Source organism: Nothobranchius furzeri, chromosome 16 (genome assembly GCF_043380555.1).
Source record: "Nothobranchius furzeri strain GRZ-AD chromosome 16, NfurGRZ-RIMD1, whole genome shotgun sequence".
In the NCBI taxonomy this organism is placed as follows: domain Eukaryota; kingdom Metazoa; phylum Chordata; class Actinopteri; order Cyprinodontiformes; family Nothobranchiidae; genus Nothobranchius; species Nothobranchius furzeri.
The window spans coordinates 29,938,972-29,957,478 of record NC_091756.1 but is presented as its reverse complement, the minus strand read 5'-3'; the positions used below and the strand labels follow the sequence as shown (position 1 = coordinate 29,957,478).

General features: G+C 48.9%; 3 protein-coding genes across 3 annotated transcripts in view; 1 reads left to right on the top strand and 2 right to left on the bottom strand.

Annotated features, from left to right (window-relative positions):
• Positions 1 to 2,944: 2,944 nt before the first annotated feature.
• msrb1b (methionine sulfoxide reductase B1b) lies at positions 2,945 to 11,857 on the bottom strand. The gene is made up of 4 exons (XM_054749077.2): positions 10,937 to 11,857; positions 3,664 to 3,806; positions 3,468 to 3,585; positions 2,945 to 3,134 (listed from the first exon to the last, which is right to left on the bottom strand). The coding sequence occupies exons 1-4, from the start codon at positions 10,989 to 10,991 to the stop codon at positions 3,118 to 3,120; spliced, it is 333 nt and encodes a 110-aa protein (XP_054605052.1). The 5' UTR covers positions 10,992 to 11,857; the 3' UTR covers positions 2,945 to 3,117.
• A 68-nt stretch (positions 11,858 to 11,925) lies between these two features.
• neurl2 (neuralized E3 ubiquitin protein ligase 2) lies at positions 11,926 to 14,727 on the bottom strand. Its single transcript, XM_015963541.3, has 2 exons — positions 13,694 to 14,727; positions 11,926 to 12,147 (listed from the first exon to the last, which is right to left on the bottom strand). The coding sequence occupies exons 1-2, from the start codon at positions 14,439 to 14,441 to the stop codon at positions 12,032 to 12,034; spliced, it is 864 nt and encodes a 287-aa protein (XP_015819027.1). The 5' UTR covers positions 14,442 to 14,727; the 3' UTR covers positions 11,926 to 12,031.
• A 39-nt stretch (positions 14,728 to 14,766) lies between these two features.
• The window catches only part of tex2l (testis expressed 2, like), a 45,782-nt gene continuing 42,041 nt past the window's right edge, over positions 14,767 to 18,507 (top strand). Inside the window, exon 1 of the mRNA XM_070545535.1 lies at positions 14,767 to 14,908. The gene's annotated coding sequence lies outside the window, so the exon portion shown is untranslated. The remainder of the gene's footprint in view (positions 14,909 to 18,507) is intronic.

The following is an 18,507-nucleotide window of genomic DNA, read 5'->3' as shown; positions in this document are numbered from 1 at the left end:
CCATATTTCCATTTCCAAACAAGAGGACAGGGGATCTGTGCCTATGACGTCACACTATGGCAACGCCACACAAACCACGTTGGGACCCATTTTTTGTAAGAACTAAATTAATATCAGATTCTACCAATAAAAGGGCTCTAAAACAATTCATATGTAAATATTTTGCATATTTAATGCAAAATCTCATTTTTATGCTTTGGTGCTGCAACAAGGTTTTATTAATAATAAATTATTATACCTTTTGTTTTACTACAGCATTGGTAAGCTTCCTGTTTACAGATTATTAAGGATGCTTGTTTCAGCTGTGAGATTAGACGATAGGGTCAATGAAAAAATAAGTTGTCACACACGCCATGGAAACTTTCAGAGAATCCACAAATAGTGGCTTTCAAATTGTTTTGTTACTTTTTGCAAGTTTAGAAAAGAAGCAGATGAGACAGCATGTCTGATAATTTAGTTTTTCATCTGATAATATTAGAACATGTCAGTAATGTCTGAGGGGACTTTATAAACACCGTATAACTAATACTCCTGGAGAGGGTATGAATTACACAGAGGCTTCTGGGGAACCCAGTTATGGGGGGGGGGGGGGGGGGGGGCATTTTGCCTTGGCCCCCAAAATGTCTTGAAACGGCCCTGGGTTTGACTGAGTTTTGAAGGTGATCTGAATTGTATCAGATGTATAAATATGACATGTGTATAACTTATTGTTTTATACAGGTAAAAACGTGTAGTGGAGATAAATCTACCTACATTTTACTTTTCAACACTTTGTTTTGTTTTCTTGTTTTTATTTAACAATTTTCCTGTCCTGTCTGTCTCTCATCTTCCTGCATCTCCTCATAATTCTCCAGAAAATCTGTTGCCTGGATTCTTACCTTTTCACCTCATCAGTTACTTTTGAGCAGATCAAAGAGATCTCCTGACCGCAAAGCGCGTTTTCGATGCTGCGTGAGGTGACATCACCACAGCACAGGTGATGAGCTCCGCAGTAGCGCGCTTCAGGCACAAATAAGACAGAAAACAGAGAACATGTGCAGACAAGAACGATCGTGTGCTAATTATAGTTTTTTGGTTTTGCCACTTTGAGAATGGACCGTGCGCTGGAAGCAGCTGCCTGGATCGCTGCGCAACATTGCGGAACCGGTTCGCAGCAGCGCAAGTCTGCAGGCTCTCCCTCGCGCTGATCTGCTGGTACCGGCTCTCTCTCGCGCTGATCTGCGGCTCTCCCTCGCGCTGATCTGCGGCTCTCCCTCGCGCTGATCTGCGGCTCTCCCTCGCGCTGATCTGACTTGCTCTGGTCTGCGCGCAACGGCGGGCGGGAAGGGGGGGCGCTTTTGGAAGAGTTGTGCGACACAACGAATCGATGACGCAATTAGTTGCCAACGCTTTTAGTAATCGATTTTCATCGAATTTATCGATTCGTTGTTGCAGCCCTACTATTGAACATTCATTTTTCTAAGTTGCACATATTTACATTAATTACTATGAAGTTGTCATCTTTACAGTGTGTTCTAATGAGAAACAGGCTTCAACACAAACGGTTGTTTTCTGCTTGGTCCTAGAGCTCAACCAGTGTCAATTTAATATAGCGTAATATTGCTTTAGGATGGTAAAAAGTGCAGGGGTCAAAACTTGACTTTGGAAAAAGTGGGGGGGACATGTCCCCCCTGTCCCCCCCAAAAATTACGTCCATGCCGCTACTGCCCCCAACATACACACCTTCAGAATATCTGAAGCTTTAAAAAAACTGTTCAAAATTGCTTTGTTGCTAAACTCAAACATTAGTTATTTTTCTGCAACTTTTTCCTGACATTCAGACTTAAATCTTGGCACTTCCTCATTTTTTTTGTTCTTCTCTGTGGTCCTGATGGGTGATCCTAAATGTCTTGAATCAAAACCACATGAACTTTGCTGCAGTCTTTGTTTACATATATGATGTGCTACTTGAATTTGTAAAATTGCTCATTAATTTAAGCAACCAGTCTGCAAATGCTAGAAGGTTTTTCAGTTCATAGAGCTACAAAGTCAGTAAAACAAAAATGTTCTAATTGAGGCTTGTAAAATGAGACTGTAATGTCACAGACTAGTCAGAGACCTTATCTCTGCTATCTGATGTAGCTGATGTATGACCCAGCTAAGGTTTGGGGGGTTTATAAGAGGGAGTCACTAGTAAATACATTCAGAAGTGTGAGACTAGGGAGTAAAAACTCCCCATAAAAATATCTTACAGACCCGAGTATTTATCTCCCAACACACAGCCTCCTCAGACTCAGATCAGGGTCTCAGCTTCCTGAAAGGTTCACATTCATTTGAATGTGGACCCAATTTTGACGGTGAATATTAAAATGTGAATGGTGGCTCCATCTAGAGGTCAGTTTGGAAACTAACATCATCCAACTCTGACAATCAAAGGTGATTTACCATTTTCCTCAGGTCTGATCTTTAACGAAATATGAATATCAAACAAATACAATACAGTTGCTCTATGCAAATGTAGGTTTAGGTTTGTTGAATAAATTCATTCCAACAAACTAAAGAATTTAAGAAAAAATTGGGATTTTTTTTTCTTGTTTTGATTTGTTTTTATTGTTCCTTTTGTGCCAGCATAAAACACAATAAGATCAATCACGATGCTTCGCTCATTTGCTGTAATAAAAAGGTAAACGATGACACAGCAGCTGTTACAGCAACAACATGATGATGAAAACAGCTGATGCTACCATTTTCTTTGCTAAGAGACAATCTAAAAATAAACATTTTACACACATCTGGACCAAGTTGGCTTTAGTGCATAGATGAAATGTACCTTTGGAAGACGGCAGACTAATTTTAAGTGCAGCTCAGAGAGATTAAGAGCAGTAGAGAGGTTATCGCGTACAAATGCCATGAAGAGCGTTACCTGGAAAAACAAAGTCAGGAAGTGTCAAACCGGGGGTCCGTGTGAGGTATTAGGGATCATGTTTATTTGAAAGAACATTTAGAGGAATGTGATTTAAGCTGATCAGAGATCCTTCAGTGGGCGGGGCCTCCCCTCAGGTCTTTACCCCGCCCACGTCACCCGCTGAACCAGCCTGCTCACCGGACCAGTACCGAGCTGCACGTCACACTCGACCTTTACTGTTTCCCCATTCCTGGATTGAGAGGAGACAAAACACAGAGAACATGGAGAAAGGGGCTAAAATAAATGAACTAAAATACAATAAAAATAAACACATTCATTAAACGGCATAATTTAAATATATAAAACAGAAATACGTGAAAAGATTCACAGTAATTACTTTATTTAGTAAATCGCAAACATTAGCTTTCATGCAAAAAAAAACAAACAACGTGACAAATAAAGACAGACTTTGTGTCTGTGCTCATAAACCAAAATACTGGAAAAATTCTGCTGAGAAAACAAGCCAAAATGACTTGAAAAAATCTGCATGAATTGGTGTGAACAGAAAGAGAGAGTTTGATACCTTTGTTTGGGACAAACTTGAGTGAGTTGCTGAATATTCAAAATCGTGACGTTCCTTCGTCTGGGCCATCATTCACAAACTCGTGGCCCAGTCCGCTGCCACACTTCCCACATAGGACCTGTGAACGTTCAGCACTAGGGTGTAAACCGGATGCTTTTAGTCACATGACCAGACTTAAAACGGTTGTGACTCATACCTTGTAGGCTGTGAGGGTTTCCATCATCTTGGTGACGCTGTCCTCTCTGATGGTTTCCGTAAATGCCGGCCACGGAGACGAGTGAGCAAACTTGGAGCGACTGGAGAACAAGGGGTGGTTGCACATGGAGCACACATAAATTCCTGCAGCAGGGAGATAAAGGAACAGCAGTTTGTATTAGGGCTGGCTGAATGACTCTGGAAATTGCAATTTAATTCACGGTTATTTTCTCAAGAGGCTTTTCTCATATTTTTCAACTAACAGAAGCAACACAAATCTATAAAACTTGTACTGAATATAAACAAGTTTATGTATCTACATATAATATCAACAAGTTTATTTGTCTACATAAACATAAACACTCACAAGTAAAGACAACACTTTGTATGTGAAGGTGTGATGCTTTGCAGCCAGGAGCACATCCCTTGAAGGAGCATAGGTGTTAGCATCACCTGTGAAGATGTATTTGCAGGAAAGAAGTGTGTCCCTGTCAGACTCGAAGACTGGGTTCGGGAGTAAGAGCTTTATTAGAGACTGCTGGCTGCAAGCGGTGCTGAAAAGGCTGACGGAAGGATGAGGTCTGAGTTAGAAAGGTGGAGGTTTAACTGTGTTAGCTTCTGAATACTCTGATCATGGAACACGGTGGAACGATGACTGAGTGAAGAGCCGGTGTGGCGTCTTCCATATATAGACATGGATGACGCAGGTGCAACGTGGAGGGAATCCCCGCGAGGGGCATGCTGGGTAATGGTCCGAGACAGAAGCCGGTCAGCTGGGAGAGCCCGGCCTGGGGGCTTGGACTCTGACAGGACCCCCCGGTCCAGGGACGGCTCCAGAAGTCCCCGGGCCACCTCGGTGGGCCCAGAAGTCCGAGATGAGGGCAGGGTTCAAGATGGAACGGGCCGGCTCCCAGGAGCGTTCCTCGGGGCCGTAGTCCGCCCAATCAACAAGGTACTGCCAACCCCGACCCCGGCGGCGAGCATCCAGAATGCGCCGGACGGTGTAGATGGGCTCACCGTCGAGGAAGCGGGCCGGCGGAGGCGCCGGAGCCCGAGGCGGCAGGAGTGAGGATTCCACATAAGGTTTCAGCCGGGAGGTGTGGAAGGTGGGATGGACGCGAAGGCTTGTAGGCAGCCGCAGCTGGTACGTGTCCGGGTTGATGACCTTCTGCACGGGGTAGGGTCCGAGGAACCGGGGAGCGAGCTTCCTGGAACCGGCGCGGAACCGGAGGCCTGCCGTGGACACCCAGACCCTGTCCCCTGGAGCATAGGAGGGGCCCGGGCGGTGCCTGCGGAGGTGTTGGTGGGAGTAACGGGCGTTGGCCCGGGTGATGGAGGCCCGCGCCTTGATCCATGCATTTTTGCAGCGCCTCACCAGGGATTGAGCGGCCGGCACCGCGACTTCGGGTTCCTGGTGGGCAAAGACCGGGGGCTGATAGCCATAGCAGACCTCGAAAGGGGACATCTGAGTGGCCGAGGAGGTGTGGAGATTATGAGACAGCTCCGCCCAGAGGAGGTACTTGGACCACTGCGAGGGCTGCGCCGAAACGAAGCAGCGGAGGTACCGGCCCAACTGTTGGTTTGCCCGCTCCGTTTGACCATTGGTCTGTGGGTGGTAGCCCGAAGACAGGCTGACAGAGGCTCCCACTAGATGGCAGAAGGCTTTCCAGAAACGAGCCGTGAACTGGGGACCACGATCCGAGACCACGTCGACCGGGAACCCGTGGAGGCGCACCACGTTCTCCAGAAACAGTTCTGCAGTGCGTCGAGCCGAGGGGAGGCCCGAGAGGGCGATGAAGTGAACAGCCTTGGAAAACCGGTCAGTGACCTTCAGGATGGTGTCGAGGTCGTTGACCGGCAGGAGACCCGTGACAAAGTCCAGCCCCACATGGGACCAGGGGCGGCTGGGCACCGGAAGAGGTCTGAGGGTGCCAACCGGAGCCTGGGTGGATGCCTTAGAGCGGGCGCAAATGTCACAAGCGCTCGTGTATTCCTTAACATCCCTCTCCATACGTGGCCACCAGAGAGCCCGTTTAAGGAACCTGAGAGTCCGAGAGAAGCCTGCGTGACCAGACAGGCGTGATGAGTGGGCCCAGGACAACGCCTCACTGCGACAGGCCGAGGGGACGTACAGCCGACCGGCGGGGGTCTCTGGTGGCGCTGGGTCACCCTGGAGGGCGTTTTGGATGGCCTCCTCCAACGGCCACCCAAGGTGGGCCACAAAACGGTGCTCCGGGAGGATGGGCGCCGGCTCGGACGTGGGCGCTGAATGGGTGAACTGGCGAGAGAGGGCGTCCGCCTTCTGGTTCTTTGTCCCGGGGCGATAAGCGAGATGGAACCCGTAGGGTTCGAAGAAGAGGGCCCAGCGTGCCTGGCGAGGATTTAACTGCTTGGCGGACCGTATGTGGGTTAGGTTCTGGTGGTCAGTCCAGATGGTGAACGGCTGAGTGGTGCCCAGAAGCCACTGCCTCCATTCCTCCAACGCCCATTTTATGGCTAGCAGTTCACGATCCCCCACGCCGTACTTCTGCTGGGTGGTGGAGAACTTCCTGGAGAAGTAGGCGCAGGGATGTAGCCGGTCGTCGGGGCCGCCTTGGGACAGGATGGCGCCGGCGCCGACATCAGAGGCGTCGACCTCGACCACAAAAGGGACTGCCTGGTCCGGGTGGCGCAGGATAGGAGCCGATGTGAAACGAGCGACTAGGTAGTGGAAGGCCCGAACGGCGTCTGGGGTGAGCCGGAACGGTTGACCAGGAGGGCTCGGTCGGGTGAGAGAAGTGAGAGGTGCTACAATGGTGCTAAAGTCTTTGATAAATCGACGGTAGAAGTTGCAGAAACCCAGAAAACTCTGCAGTTGCTTTAGGCTGGTAGGTAGGGGCCAGTCCTTAACCGCCTGGACTTTTTGAGGGTCCATGGTTAGACCCTGATCCGAGATCAGGTAGCCCAGGAATGAAACGGACCGCTGGTGGAAGGAGCACTTCTCGGGCTTGCAGAACAGGTTGTTGTCCAGGAGCCGGGTCAGGACCGCGCGAACATGGTGGTGGTGTTCAGCCTCTGACTTGGAGTATATCAGGATGTCGTCCAGGTAGGCAAACACCCACCGTCCCAACATGTCACGGAGGACATCATTGATGAAGCGTTGGAAAACGGCGGGGCTATTGCACAGTCCGAAGGGCATGACCTGGTACTCCCAGTGACCGGTGGGGGTGATGAACGCCGTCTTCCACTCATCTCCAGCTTTGATACGGACAAGGTTGTAGGCGCTCCGGAGGTCCAGCTTGGTGAAAATCCGCGCCTGGGAGATGGCATCCAGGGCGGACGTGAGGAGCGGCAGAGGATGGCGATCTCTGACTGTGATCTTGTTCAGTCCTCTGTAGTCAATACAGGGGCGGAGATCACCCTCCTTTTTCCTCACAAAGAAGAAGCCTGCAGCACCTGGGGACGACGAGGGTCTGATGAAACCCTGCTGGAGGGCCTGGTCGATATAGTCCTCCATAGCTCTGGACTCGGCGGGGGAGAGAGAAAAAAGGCGCCCCCGGGGTGGAATGGTTCCTGGCTGGAGCTTGATCTCCATGTCGTATGGACGGTGAGGCGGCAGTGCGGTGGCTCGCTGCTTATCGAGGCAGCTTATCTTATACGGGGCAGCAGTAGCTCAGGTGGTAGAGCGGGTTGCCTCATGATCGGAGGGTCATGGGTTCGATTCCAGCTCCCGCCAGGGTTATCCTGCTGTTGTGTCCTTGGGCAAGACACTTCACCCAACTTGCCTGTGTTAGTGGTGGTCAGAGGGGCCGATGGCGCCAAATGGCAGCCTCGCCTCTGTCAGACCTCCCCAGGGTGGCTGTGGCTACAAGTAGCTTACCATCACTAGCAGTGTGTGAATGTGAGAGTGTGTGAAAGCGTCTTTGGGTGTCTTGAAAAGCGCTATATAAGTTCAGTGCATTATTATCGAGCACCGCGGCCAGATCCCGATAGGGCGGTGGCAGATTGGGTGGCGCTGAACCGGAGCCACCTTCCGGGCAGTCAGGTCGAGGTGGAGGAGGAGAGAGGTGGGTCCGGCACTGGGCCCCCCATTCCAGAAGGCGAGCTTGGGACCAGGAGATCCGTGGGTCGTGGAGGCGGAGCCAGGGAAACCCCAGGATTAGAGGAGAGGAGGGAGCACGGATAATCAGGAAATGGAGGGTCTCCCGGTGGCCCTGGACTGTCATCTGGAGGGACTGCGTTCGGTTTTGGACAGGGTAAGGCTGAAGGGGCCTGCCGTCCACCGTGGTCACTGGTACAACCCTCTCCAAGGGGGTAGTGGGGATCCGTAGGCGTTCAGCCAGATCCACATCCATGAAATTGTCAGCGGCCCCCGAGTCCACCAGCGCGTGCATCTGGAGCGAGGTCTCGCCATATTGGAGGGTGACGTGCAGAAGGAGCCGATTGGAAAGGGCAGGGGTTGGAGTTGACCCAGGCTGAGCGACCCCGAGACTCAGTGGGTTCCTTCGTTTCCCGAACGGAGGGGGCAGTTCATGCGTCTGTGGTCGGGGGAACCACAATAGGCGCAGAGGCCCTCGCGCCACCGTCGCTGTCTCTCCTCCGGAGGAAGGTGGCCCAGTTGCATGGGCTCCTTAGTGGCAATGGGTCCGGGAGTAGGCGTGGGGGGACGAGGAAAAGGTCCAGGCGCCCTGGATGGGCGAATGAGAGGCTTGGGCCGAACCAAAACCCGCTGATCCATGCGCAACGCCAGGTCCACAACTTCATCCAGGGTCTGGGGTAGCTCCTTTCCCGCCATCTCATCCCGGATGTAGGTTGCCAGTCCCTCCAAGAAGACGGCTCGGAGGGCAGAGTCATCCCACCGCAACTTGGCGGAGATGGTGCGGAACTCCAACGCATATGCGCACACAGCGCGCTCCTTCTGGTGGAGTTTTAGGAGTCGTGTCTCTGCCCCCATTTCGCTGCTGGGTGGAACAAAAGTCTTTCTGAAAGCGGCCACGAATGCAGCGTAGTCGCTGCACTCCAGTGATTTGGAGTTGTAGAGCGCAGCAGCCCACTCTGCCGCGCGTCCGGAGAGCAGGGAGGTGAGCTGTGCCACCCGAGAGCGCGCAGTGGGGAAGCGCCCTGGGTGGCACTCGAACTGCATGTCGAGGGTAGCAAGCAGACCGTCTGGACTCCCCGTCTCTCCATTCCACTTCTCCGGGAGACTGAAGTGTGGCTCTCCCGTCGGTGGAGTGATGGCTTGCAACTGGAGCGCATGAACCTGCTGCTGGAGTGCCGTGACGGCAGTAGACATCTGCAGGGAGAGATCGGTCTGGGAGTTCAGCCTGGTGTTAAGCTGGTCGACCAGGGCGTGGAGCTGAACGTTCTCGCTAACAACCTGCTCCAACTTCCTCTTAATCTGCTCGAACTCCGCTGGATTAATGGACTCAGTCATCCTGTCAGACTCGAAGACTGGGTTCGGGAGTAAGAGCTTTATTAGAGACTGCTGGCTGCAAGCGGTGCTGAAAAGGCTGACGGAAGGATGAGGTCTGAGTTAGAAAGGTGGAGGTTTAACTGTGTTAGCTTCTGAATACTCTGATCATGGAACACGGTGGAACGATGACTGAGTGAAGAGCCGGTGTGGCGTCTTCCATATATAGACATGGATGACGCAGGTGCAACGTGCAGGGAATCCCTGCGAGGGGCATGCTGGGTAATGGTCCGAGACAGAAGCCGGTCAGCTGGGAGAGCCCGGCCTGGGGGCTTGGACTCTGACAGTCCCACTTATTAAAGTCTTTTGAGTTTTTGACGTCTTGTCCATGCAGAGCTTCCGTAGTTCAGTTATGTCAATAGGGAGACTAAGGGTGTTTCTCAGTGCCAAGGAACCTTGCCTTGATGTCTTGGTCCCGCCCCGGTTGCCTAGGAGATACGTCATTAGGAGCCGCCAAGACGTGTTCCAGTGTTCATGTTCTACCGAGGCGTGTGTTCTAGCCTTGGTCAAAACTTACCCAGAATACACCGCGGTATTTTCAAAAGGATGGCGGATTAGAAGCCGGCAGCTACTTTGGGGGAATTTTCAAGTTTAAAACTAAGTCAACTAATTTAAAATGCTTTTTTGGATCCAAAGAAGTTATCTATGGTTGGTTAGTTGCTGATTAGTTGCACCTTCGGTGGCTAACAGGTAGTAACTCATTTATATATTTAATTTAACAAATATATACAAAATTTAAAAAGTAAAAGACTTGTTAAATATTTATATTGAAAATTATACATATAAAATATAGCGTTATCTCCCGTGTCACGTGACGCTACGTAACCGCTGTGGACGCTGCGGTCATGTGATGCAAGTCTGTTCCATTTAACCGTTTTCTTTGACGAAGGAAGGACAGTGTCCTCGTAAATAAGGTGCCTGGCCTCGCAAGACGTCACCTCGCAAAGCCAGGCGCCTTGACATTGAGAAACACCCCAAGTCTCTCCCCTTTCAGGTCGGCTCATGGATTATTTGGATTTGAGTTGTTTGAAGATCCTGGCTCCACTTGGACTTGTCTCTAGCCATTAGCCTGATCAGAATGGATCTATCTCTCCAAACTGAGGCCATTCCTACTGCTACTGACAGTAAATAATTATACTTTATCAAGTTTTTCTCGTTTCTTGATCTTGAAAATAAACGATGGTCCATTTTCACCAGTCTGCTGTCTTTATTTTCTTCATGAAATTAAAATAATGAAAACTCGTTGAATAAAGGACAAATGCTTTGTACTGCACCTAACATTTTCATTTCTTAAATGCTTTTAAAGGTTTTTTGTGCCTATAGACCACCTCTGGATTATATCTTCTCAACGGTAAATCGGCTGTTTATTTATAAACATACCATCTAGTTTATTTTACCTTTCCCCCATACCAATAAAGTAAAATAACTAAAATAAGCTCAACTGCAAATAAATATAAAATCTGCCAAATATATAAAAAGTAACAACTATAATCTATTAAATATGCTGTTATTTTCACAGCTAAACTTAAAAATTATATATAATTTCGATACTTAAGTATTGTGTCCATTATTTATATGTTCCTAAAATTAGCACCTTTATTTACTTTTACACAAAAAACTGTAAATGTTCCAAACTAAATCATATTTTGATGCATGTTTTATCACTATAAAACACCCAGGGAAATGTACAGCCAAAAGGAACCCATAAAATATGTTTAAAAAAGCATTTAAATGATAAATCAATCCTTTAAAAAGCGGATTTTAAATCCCATAATTCCCTTTGCGAGGTTACGTCACATCTCTGCTAGCTGCTTTGTTTGCTAACCTGGTTTAAAATGATCCCTGTAGACTTCTCCACCAAAAAACTGACAGAAGGACATGTTGAGGAGGTTTTTTAAATCAAAATTCAACGTGACTCAGTGTTTTCTTTCTTAGATCAGAGCAGAGCGGAGCGCGTTCTGTCGGCCGCGTCTGACCGGAAGTCATCCGAGCAGATGGAGCTCCTCCCACTGCGGTTGTTCATCCCGCCACGAGGGGGCAGCATCACACAACAGAAAAACAGCTTCCAGTTTAGGGATTATTCTCTTTATCAGGATTCTGATAAAACCACTTAATCGAACACTAACCATACAATTTATTTTAATCATTCCCTTCAAAATGTGACATTAAAACTAAAAACTGATATCAGGGCATTAAATAAATAAAATACATCAAATGTTAACATTTTTTCATAATAAGCACAATTGTCCTGTCAGAATGTTGCCTCAGTGGCTATTTGTACAAATAGCTTTAAGATTTCTCTAAATCTTAGTATTATCAAATTTCTTATTTCTTATTCAATTCAGGGCAACAGTAGCAGTAGGAGGTACTGGTTGTCCAGTAATCTGAAGGTTGCAGGTTTGATCCCGGCTCCGACCAGAGAATGCTGCTGTTGTGTCCTTTGGCAAGACACTTAACCTGCCTTGCCTCCTGGTGGTGGTCAGACGGACCGGTGATGCCAGTGTCTGGCAGGCCTCGCCTCTGTCAGTGCACCCAAGAGCAGCTGTGGCTACACTGTAGCTCACCCCCACCCCATGATTGAACTCAGCTGCTATATTAGTTGTTGACTTCTGAACTTAGGGTGTGTAGATCAGTAGATCTGTTGCTACATGTACAAAAAATAAAAAATAAAAAACCAAAGAAAGGCCTTTGTAGTTTCTAATCCATCAATTTTAAATAGCTGACATGCCTAAAATAGTTCAAACAATTCCAACTCAGACCAAATATAGACGTTGCATGATGTTTGTATGTGTGATCACAGGAAAACATGTCAAATTTGCTCGATGAGAATGCTTTATTTTTTAAAAAGAGATTAGGAAAAGTTGAGTAAAGAGCATAGAGGAGTCAGAAGTGATTATCCTTTCTTCTGCAGGCTCCAGCGTTACTCAAACTTGCAGTAGTGTTTAAGAGCCTCAGGCAGCTCAAGCCAGTCGATGGCCATCCTGTGGACAACATGCTTCTGAACGGCCTTCCTGCACAGCGTCTGCAGGGCTGAAACTGAAGCAACATGCAGGGAATACAAAACAACAACAGATTAGTTAAATGTGTAGTGGAACAAAAAGATTCAAAGGCAGTATAGGTTATAGGATAAAAAGCCCAAAACCAAGAGAGACTAAGCTGTGAAAACAAATTATTTTATAATGTGAAACCTCATCAGTTCCAACATTAACTTTTTTATGTTTCACATTATGTGAAAATGCATGACATCATACCTGCCTTACAGTGTCATTAGGGTTCAACAATGGGGTTAGGGTTACAAAACACGTCTGTATTTGAAGAGTCAACCTGAGTAAAAGTAAAACGTGGTTTCAAAAATCCATCCATCCATCGATTTTCTATACCCACCTAACCACACTGGGTCGTGGGGGGGTGGGGAGTGCCTATCTCCAGCTGTCTCTCGGCAAGCAGGTACACCCTGGACAGGTTGCCAGTCCATCGCAGACGTAAGTAAATTTGCACTACCGCCTCCTCAGAATACATTTTTACCAAAGGCCATAATGACTATAATGTTATACAAAAATGTTGATGTTAAACAATGTGGGATAAACTAGGCTACCTGTTTCAGCTGCACAGATGCCCTTGAGCCAGCTCTTCCAGGGGAATCCCAAGGCATTCACTGGCCAGCTGAGAGACATAGTCCCTCCAGCGTGTCCTGGGTCTCCCTTTAGGTCTCCTCCCGGTTGTGCGTGAAAACCTCACCAGGGAGGCATCCAGGATGCATTCTAATCAGATGCCAGAGCCACCTCAACTGGCTCCTTTCAATGTGGAGGAGCAGCAGGTCTACTCCGAGCCCCTCCCGGATGACCGAGCTTCTCACTTTCTCTAAAGGAGAGCCCAGACATCCAGCGGAGAAAACTCATTTCGGCTGCTTGCATCCATGATCTTATTTCAGTCACTACCCAAAGCTCGTGACCACGAGGGTAGGAACGTAGATCGACTGGTAAATTGAGAGCTTCGCCTTCCGGCTCAGCGTTGCCTTCTGGCTCAGCTCAAAATCACATTGTTCGTCCTGAATTCAAGGTTGCACAATTTGACGGACCCTCCTCTCCAGAACCCCTGAATAGACCTTACCAGCAAGGCTCAGAAGTATGATTCCCCTGTAGTTGGAACACACTCTGCTGTCCCCCTTTTTAAATAGGGGAACCAGTCCAGTGGAACTGCCCCCGATGTCCACACGATATTGCAGATCCGCGTCAGTCAACACAGCCCTACGACATTCAGACCCTTAAGAAAATCTCATCCACCACCTCCTATGAAATAACATAAGTGCCAAGTGAAAAATACATCTGCTTGGAGACATCTTAAATCTGCGCTAAACCATTGAAAACAGAAGGGAAATAACCACAAGAGGGCATGGACTGACACCAAAATGTGATTTATGTATCTAATGGTTCTGATTAGTTTGAGCAAAGGCTTTCAATACAGGTGAAGGTTCTCTGCCTCCGATTAAGTTCAAACACACATATTCTTTCTGATTTATGAAAAGATTTCTCTTTTTCATCCGAGAACTTTGACAACTCATAATTAAAGGTCTCATACTCACAGCCATACTCCACCTGGACAATTCGGACACACTTAGTGGCAGCAAAAACATCCACCACAGCATACAGAGGCTGTGTGGTGGGTATTCCCTTTGCAGAAGCTCCCATGTCTTCTCCATTGATTACAATGTGCATATCACCCACATCTCCACTTTTAGGCACGTACAGAACTCCTATTCTGCTGCGTCTGGCAGTAGGAGGCAGGGTGTTGGTCTTATACAGGTCATCCAAGATGTGGCTGTAGCGTCCAGGCCGACTCCGGCCCACCAGCTTATCCCTGGGGATTTGTACATTGTCAATGTACAAGTGAGTGTCTGTGAAGAAAGTTTTTGGTTTCAAGTTGTTTCCTTCATCTCCCCTTCTACCAGCCTCTCCCCGTTCAAGTCTGTGACCTCCTTCTCCACCTTCTGGGACCTCAACCTCCTCGATAACCTTATTATGACTGCGAGTAATGGCAAACACCCAACTGTCTCCTGGTTCTGTCAAGTCTGGGATGGAGTATTCAGGCACCACCTCTAAGCTCCTGGGATCCCTGCTGGTGAGGCCCATCCGGAGGTGTCCGCACCACCCAAGCTCCTTTTCCTCAATCTCTATGAGAAAAATCTCTCCAGGCTTCAGAGGACGTTGGCTGAAACAAACTCCATTAGCAAAGCTCTCTACTCGGGTGGCCTGGGTGCCTGTGGGGTCCAACCTGACGTTAGCACCGTGGATAGGATGGAATTCCATGAACTGGTCAGAAATCGGCTCCATAGCACCTATTAGACATCTTAGTTCAAGACACAAAGCTACACATAATCTAGGAATCCCAGTCGGATGTTTTTTTTAAAAGATCATAAATTTTTCGGTGGTGCAAGCTTCTGTCGATCCAACATGGGATCGCTGTAAGGAAAACCGCACACACATTGAAAACTCCTGCTCTGAGTATCACCTTAGGAAACTTCTGGTAGAGGGCTATTTTTGTACAAAGGCACATGCCTGCAGATGGTATGTGAGGGGTGTGGGTTTTAAAGGGGTGACAAGCAATGAGAAACCGACAATCACACACACACACACGCACGCACGCACGCACGCATGCACACATACACACACACACACACACACACACAGAGTTAGGGTTTATAGGAACAATGAAACCTCAGCTCTCATTTAATTTCCCTGACACATCTACTGAACCAAGTCAGAGCTTTGGACTTGTCGTAATGCCATCCACCAGGGAGGTATGTTAAACTGAAGACCTTTCATATCTGAGCTCTAATTATAGCTCATGCAAATGTGGTCTGAATTTCATTCTTATGTAAAGCAGCAATTAAATATAGGGGTCAGATTGAAATGTATTAGGACTGGAATGAGAATACAACAGTCTTGAAGATTTTCACTTTTAAAATAAGCTTCTTTCTTTTGCCTTTCAGATCAATGTTGAGAAATGACAGAGTCATGTAGCTTTTTTCATCAAATGATGAAAATAACGTGATAAGATGTTACCTCTTTTTGGATACCTTGGAGGGGGTGCTGGAAAGCGCTCCTTCCGGTGACTCCCTCGTTCTGCTGGGTGACTTTAACGCTCACGTGGGCAACGACAGTGAGAGCTGGAGAGGTGTGGTTGGGAGGAATGGCCCCCCTGATCTGAATTCGAGTGGTGTTTTGTTATTGGATTTCTGTACCAGCCATGGATTGTGCATAATGAACACCATGCTCAGACATAAAGGTGTCCATATGTGCTCTTGGGACCAGGATATCTTAGGCCGCAGCTCGATGATCAACTTCGTTGTTGTTTCATTTGACCTGCGGCCGCATGTCTTGGACACTTGGGTGAAGAGAGGGGCAGAGTTGTCAACTGACCACTACATGGTGGTGAGTTGGCTCAGATGGTGGGGGAGAATGACGGTCAGACCAGGCAGGCCCAAACATATTGCGAGGGTCTGCTAGGAACGTCTGGCAGAGTCTCCTGTCAGAAGGAGCATCAATTCCCACCTCCGACAGAACTTCCAAAATGTTCCGGGGGAGGCGGGGGACACTGAGTCTGAATGGACCCTGTTCCGTGCCTCCATTGTTGAGGCGGCCGACCAGAGCTGTGGTCGCAGGATCATCGGTGCCTGTCGTGGTGGCAACCCCCAAACCCGCTGGTGGACACTAGCGGTCAGGGATGCTGTCAAGCTGAAGAAAGAGTCCTATCAGGTCTTTTTGGCCTGTGGGACTCCAGAGGCAGCTGACGGGTACCGGCAGTCCAAGCGGAACGTGGCTCGGGTGGTCGCCAAGGCAAAAACCCAGGCATGGGAGGAGTTCGGTGAGACCATGGAGCAAGACTTCCCAACACTATCTATAGTGGGGACGGCGTGCTGCTGACCTCTACTCAGGACGTTGTGGATCGGTGGGCAGAATACTTTGAAGACCTCCTCAATCCCACCGACACGTCTTCGAGTGAGAAAGCAGAGTCTGGGGACTTTGGGTTGGCCTCTCAAATCTCTGGTGCTGAGGTCACTGAGGTGGTTAAAAAGCTCCTCTGTGGCAAGGCTCCAGGGGTGGATGAGATCCGCCCAGAGTTCCTTAAGGCTCTGGATGTTGTGAGGCTGTGTTGGCTGACGCGGCTCTGCAATATTGCATGGAAATCGGGGGCAGTCCCACTGGACTGGCAGACTGGGGTGGTGGTCCCCTTATTTAAAAAGGGGGACCGCAGGGTGTGTTCCAACTACAGGGGGATCACTCTCCTGAGCCTTCCTGGTAAGGTCTATTCAGGGGTTCTGGAGAGGAGGGTCCGTCAGATTGTTGAACCTCAGATTCAGGAGGAGCAATGTGGTTTTCATCCTGGTCGTGGAACACTGGACCAGCTCTATACCCTTAGGGGGATCCTGGAGGGTGCGTGGGAATTTGCCCAGCCAGTCTACATGTGTTTTGTGGATTTGGAGAAGGCGTTTGACCACGTCCCTCAGGGGGCCCTGTGCGGGGTACTCCGGGAGTATGGGGTACCAGGCCCTCTGATACGGGCTGTTAGGTCCCTGGATGACCGGTGTCAGAGCTTGGTCCGCATTGCCGGCAATAAGTCGGGCTCGTTCCCAGTGAGAGTTGGACTCTGCCAAGGCTGCCCTTTGTCACCAATTCTGTTCATAACCTTTATGGACAGGATTTCTAGGCGCAGCCAAGGTGTGGAGAGCATCCGTTTTGGTGGCCTGAGGATCAGGTCTCTGCTTTTTTCAGATTATGTGGTCCTGTTGGCTTCAACAGAACGTGATCTCCAGCTTTCGATGGAGCAGTTCAGAGCAGAGTGTGAAGCGGCTGGGATGAGAATCAGCTCCTCTAAATCTGAGACCATGATCTTGATTTGGAAAAGGGTAGAATGCCTTCTCCGGGTCAGGGATGAGGTCCAGCCCCAAGTGGAGGAGTTTAAGTATCTCAGGTTCTTGTTAACGAGTGAGGAAAAACTGGAGCGTGAGATTGATAGGCAGATTGGTGCTGCATCTGCAGTGATGCGGGCATTGTACCGGTCTGTCATGGTGAAGAGAGAGCTGAGTCAGAAGGTGAAGCTCTCGATTTACCGGTCGATCTACGTTCCTACCCTCACCTATGGTCATGAGCTTTGGGTAGTGACCGAAAGAACGAGATCGCGGATCCAAGCGGCTGAAATTAGTATTCTCGGAAGGGTGGCTGGGCTCTCCCTTAGAGATGTGGGTGAGAAGCTCGGTCATTCGGGATGGGCTCGGAGTAGACCCGCTGCTCCTCCACATCGAGAGGAGCCAGTTGAGGTGGCTCGGGCATCTGGTCAGGATGCCTCCTGGACGCCTCCCTGGTGAGGTTTTCTGGGCATGTCCAACCGCGAGGAGACCTAAAGGTAGACCCAGGACACGATGGAGGGTCTATGTCTCTCACCTGGCCAGGGAACGCCTTGGGATTCCCCCTTGAGGAGCTGGCTCAAGTGGCTGGGGAGAGGGAAGTCTGGGCCTCTCGCCTTAGGCTAATGCCCCCGCAACCCGACTCCGGATAAGCAGATGAAAATGGATGGATGGATGGATGGATGGATGTTGCTTGAGCTGTTGGAGCTTGGCGTACATCTCCGCAGCTAACATATGACACCTTAGCTCAGTATCTGTAAATCTGACTGAGTTGAAGCCAGTTAGAAGTCATGGTCTGCGAGTTGTGGAGACCATGCTGAACAACACTGGCTCCAAAGGTTTATCAGTTGTCAGATCTCTGCTCATATGAACAGCAACTCATTGTTGGATGTGTTTCAGTCCGTCTTCAAACCACACCATAGCACTGAGTCTGCTTTGATTAGGGTGCTGAATGACATTCTGGTGGCATTTGACTCTGGGTCTAGGGTACTGCCGCTCCAGCTGGACCTTTCTGCGGCTTTTGATACGGTTGATCACCATATTTTACTGGATCGGCTTGGGTCTTGGGTTGGGGTGACAGGGGTGGCACATAAATGGTTCCGCTCCTACCTATCAAACCGATCCATCTCTGTACAAATTGGTGACCTTGCATCCTCCTGTCTTCCACTGCCTTGGGGGGTGCCACCAGGTTCCGTTCTTGGGCCATTGCTGTTTTCTATCTACCTTCTGCCTCTGGGCAATATCCTGAATCAGTATGGCCTGAGCTATCACATTTACGCTGATGACTGTCAACTATATGTAGAAATGGATAAGAAGAATGCGGGCTCGCGATTGGCTTCATGTTTAGATGACGTGAAGGGCTGGCTGGCATCCAACTTCTTAAAGTTAAATGAAAAGAAGTCTGAGTATGTTGTTTTTGACCCCCGCAACCACCATGGCTATCACCCTGTTTGTGACCTCTTAACCATCAACCCCAAACAGTGTGTGACAAG

Coding starts and splice junctions, on each gene's coding strand:
- neurl2 (XM_015963541.3), bottom strand. CDS start 14,441: ATGGAGCCGATTTCTGACCAGTTCATGGAATTCCATCCTATCCACGGT. Junction 12,148..13,693: donor TGTCCAGGTGGAGTATGGCT/GTGAGTATGAGA, acceptor ATGTTGCTTCAG/TTTCAGCCCTGCAGACGCTG.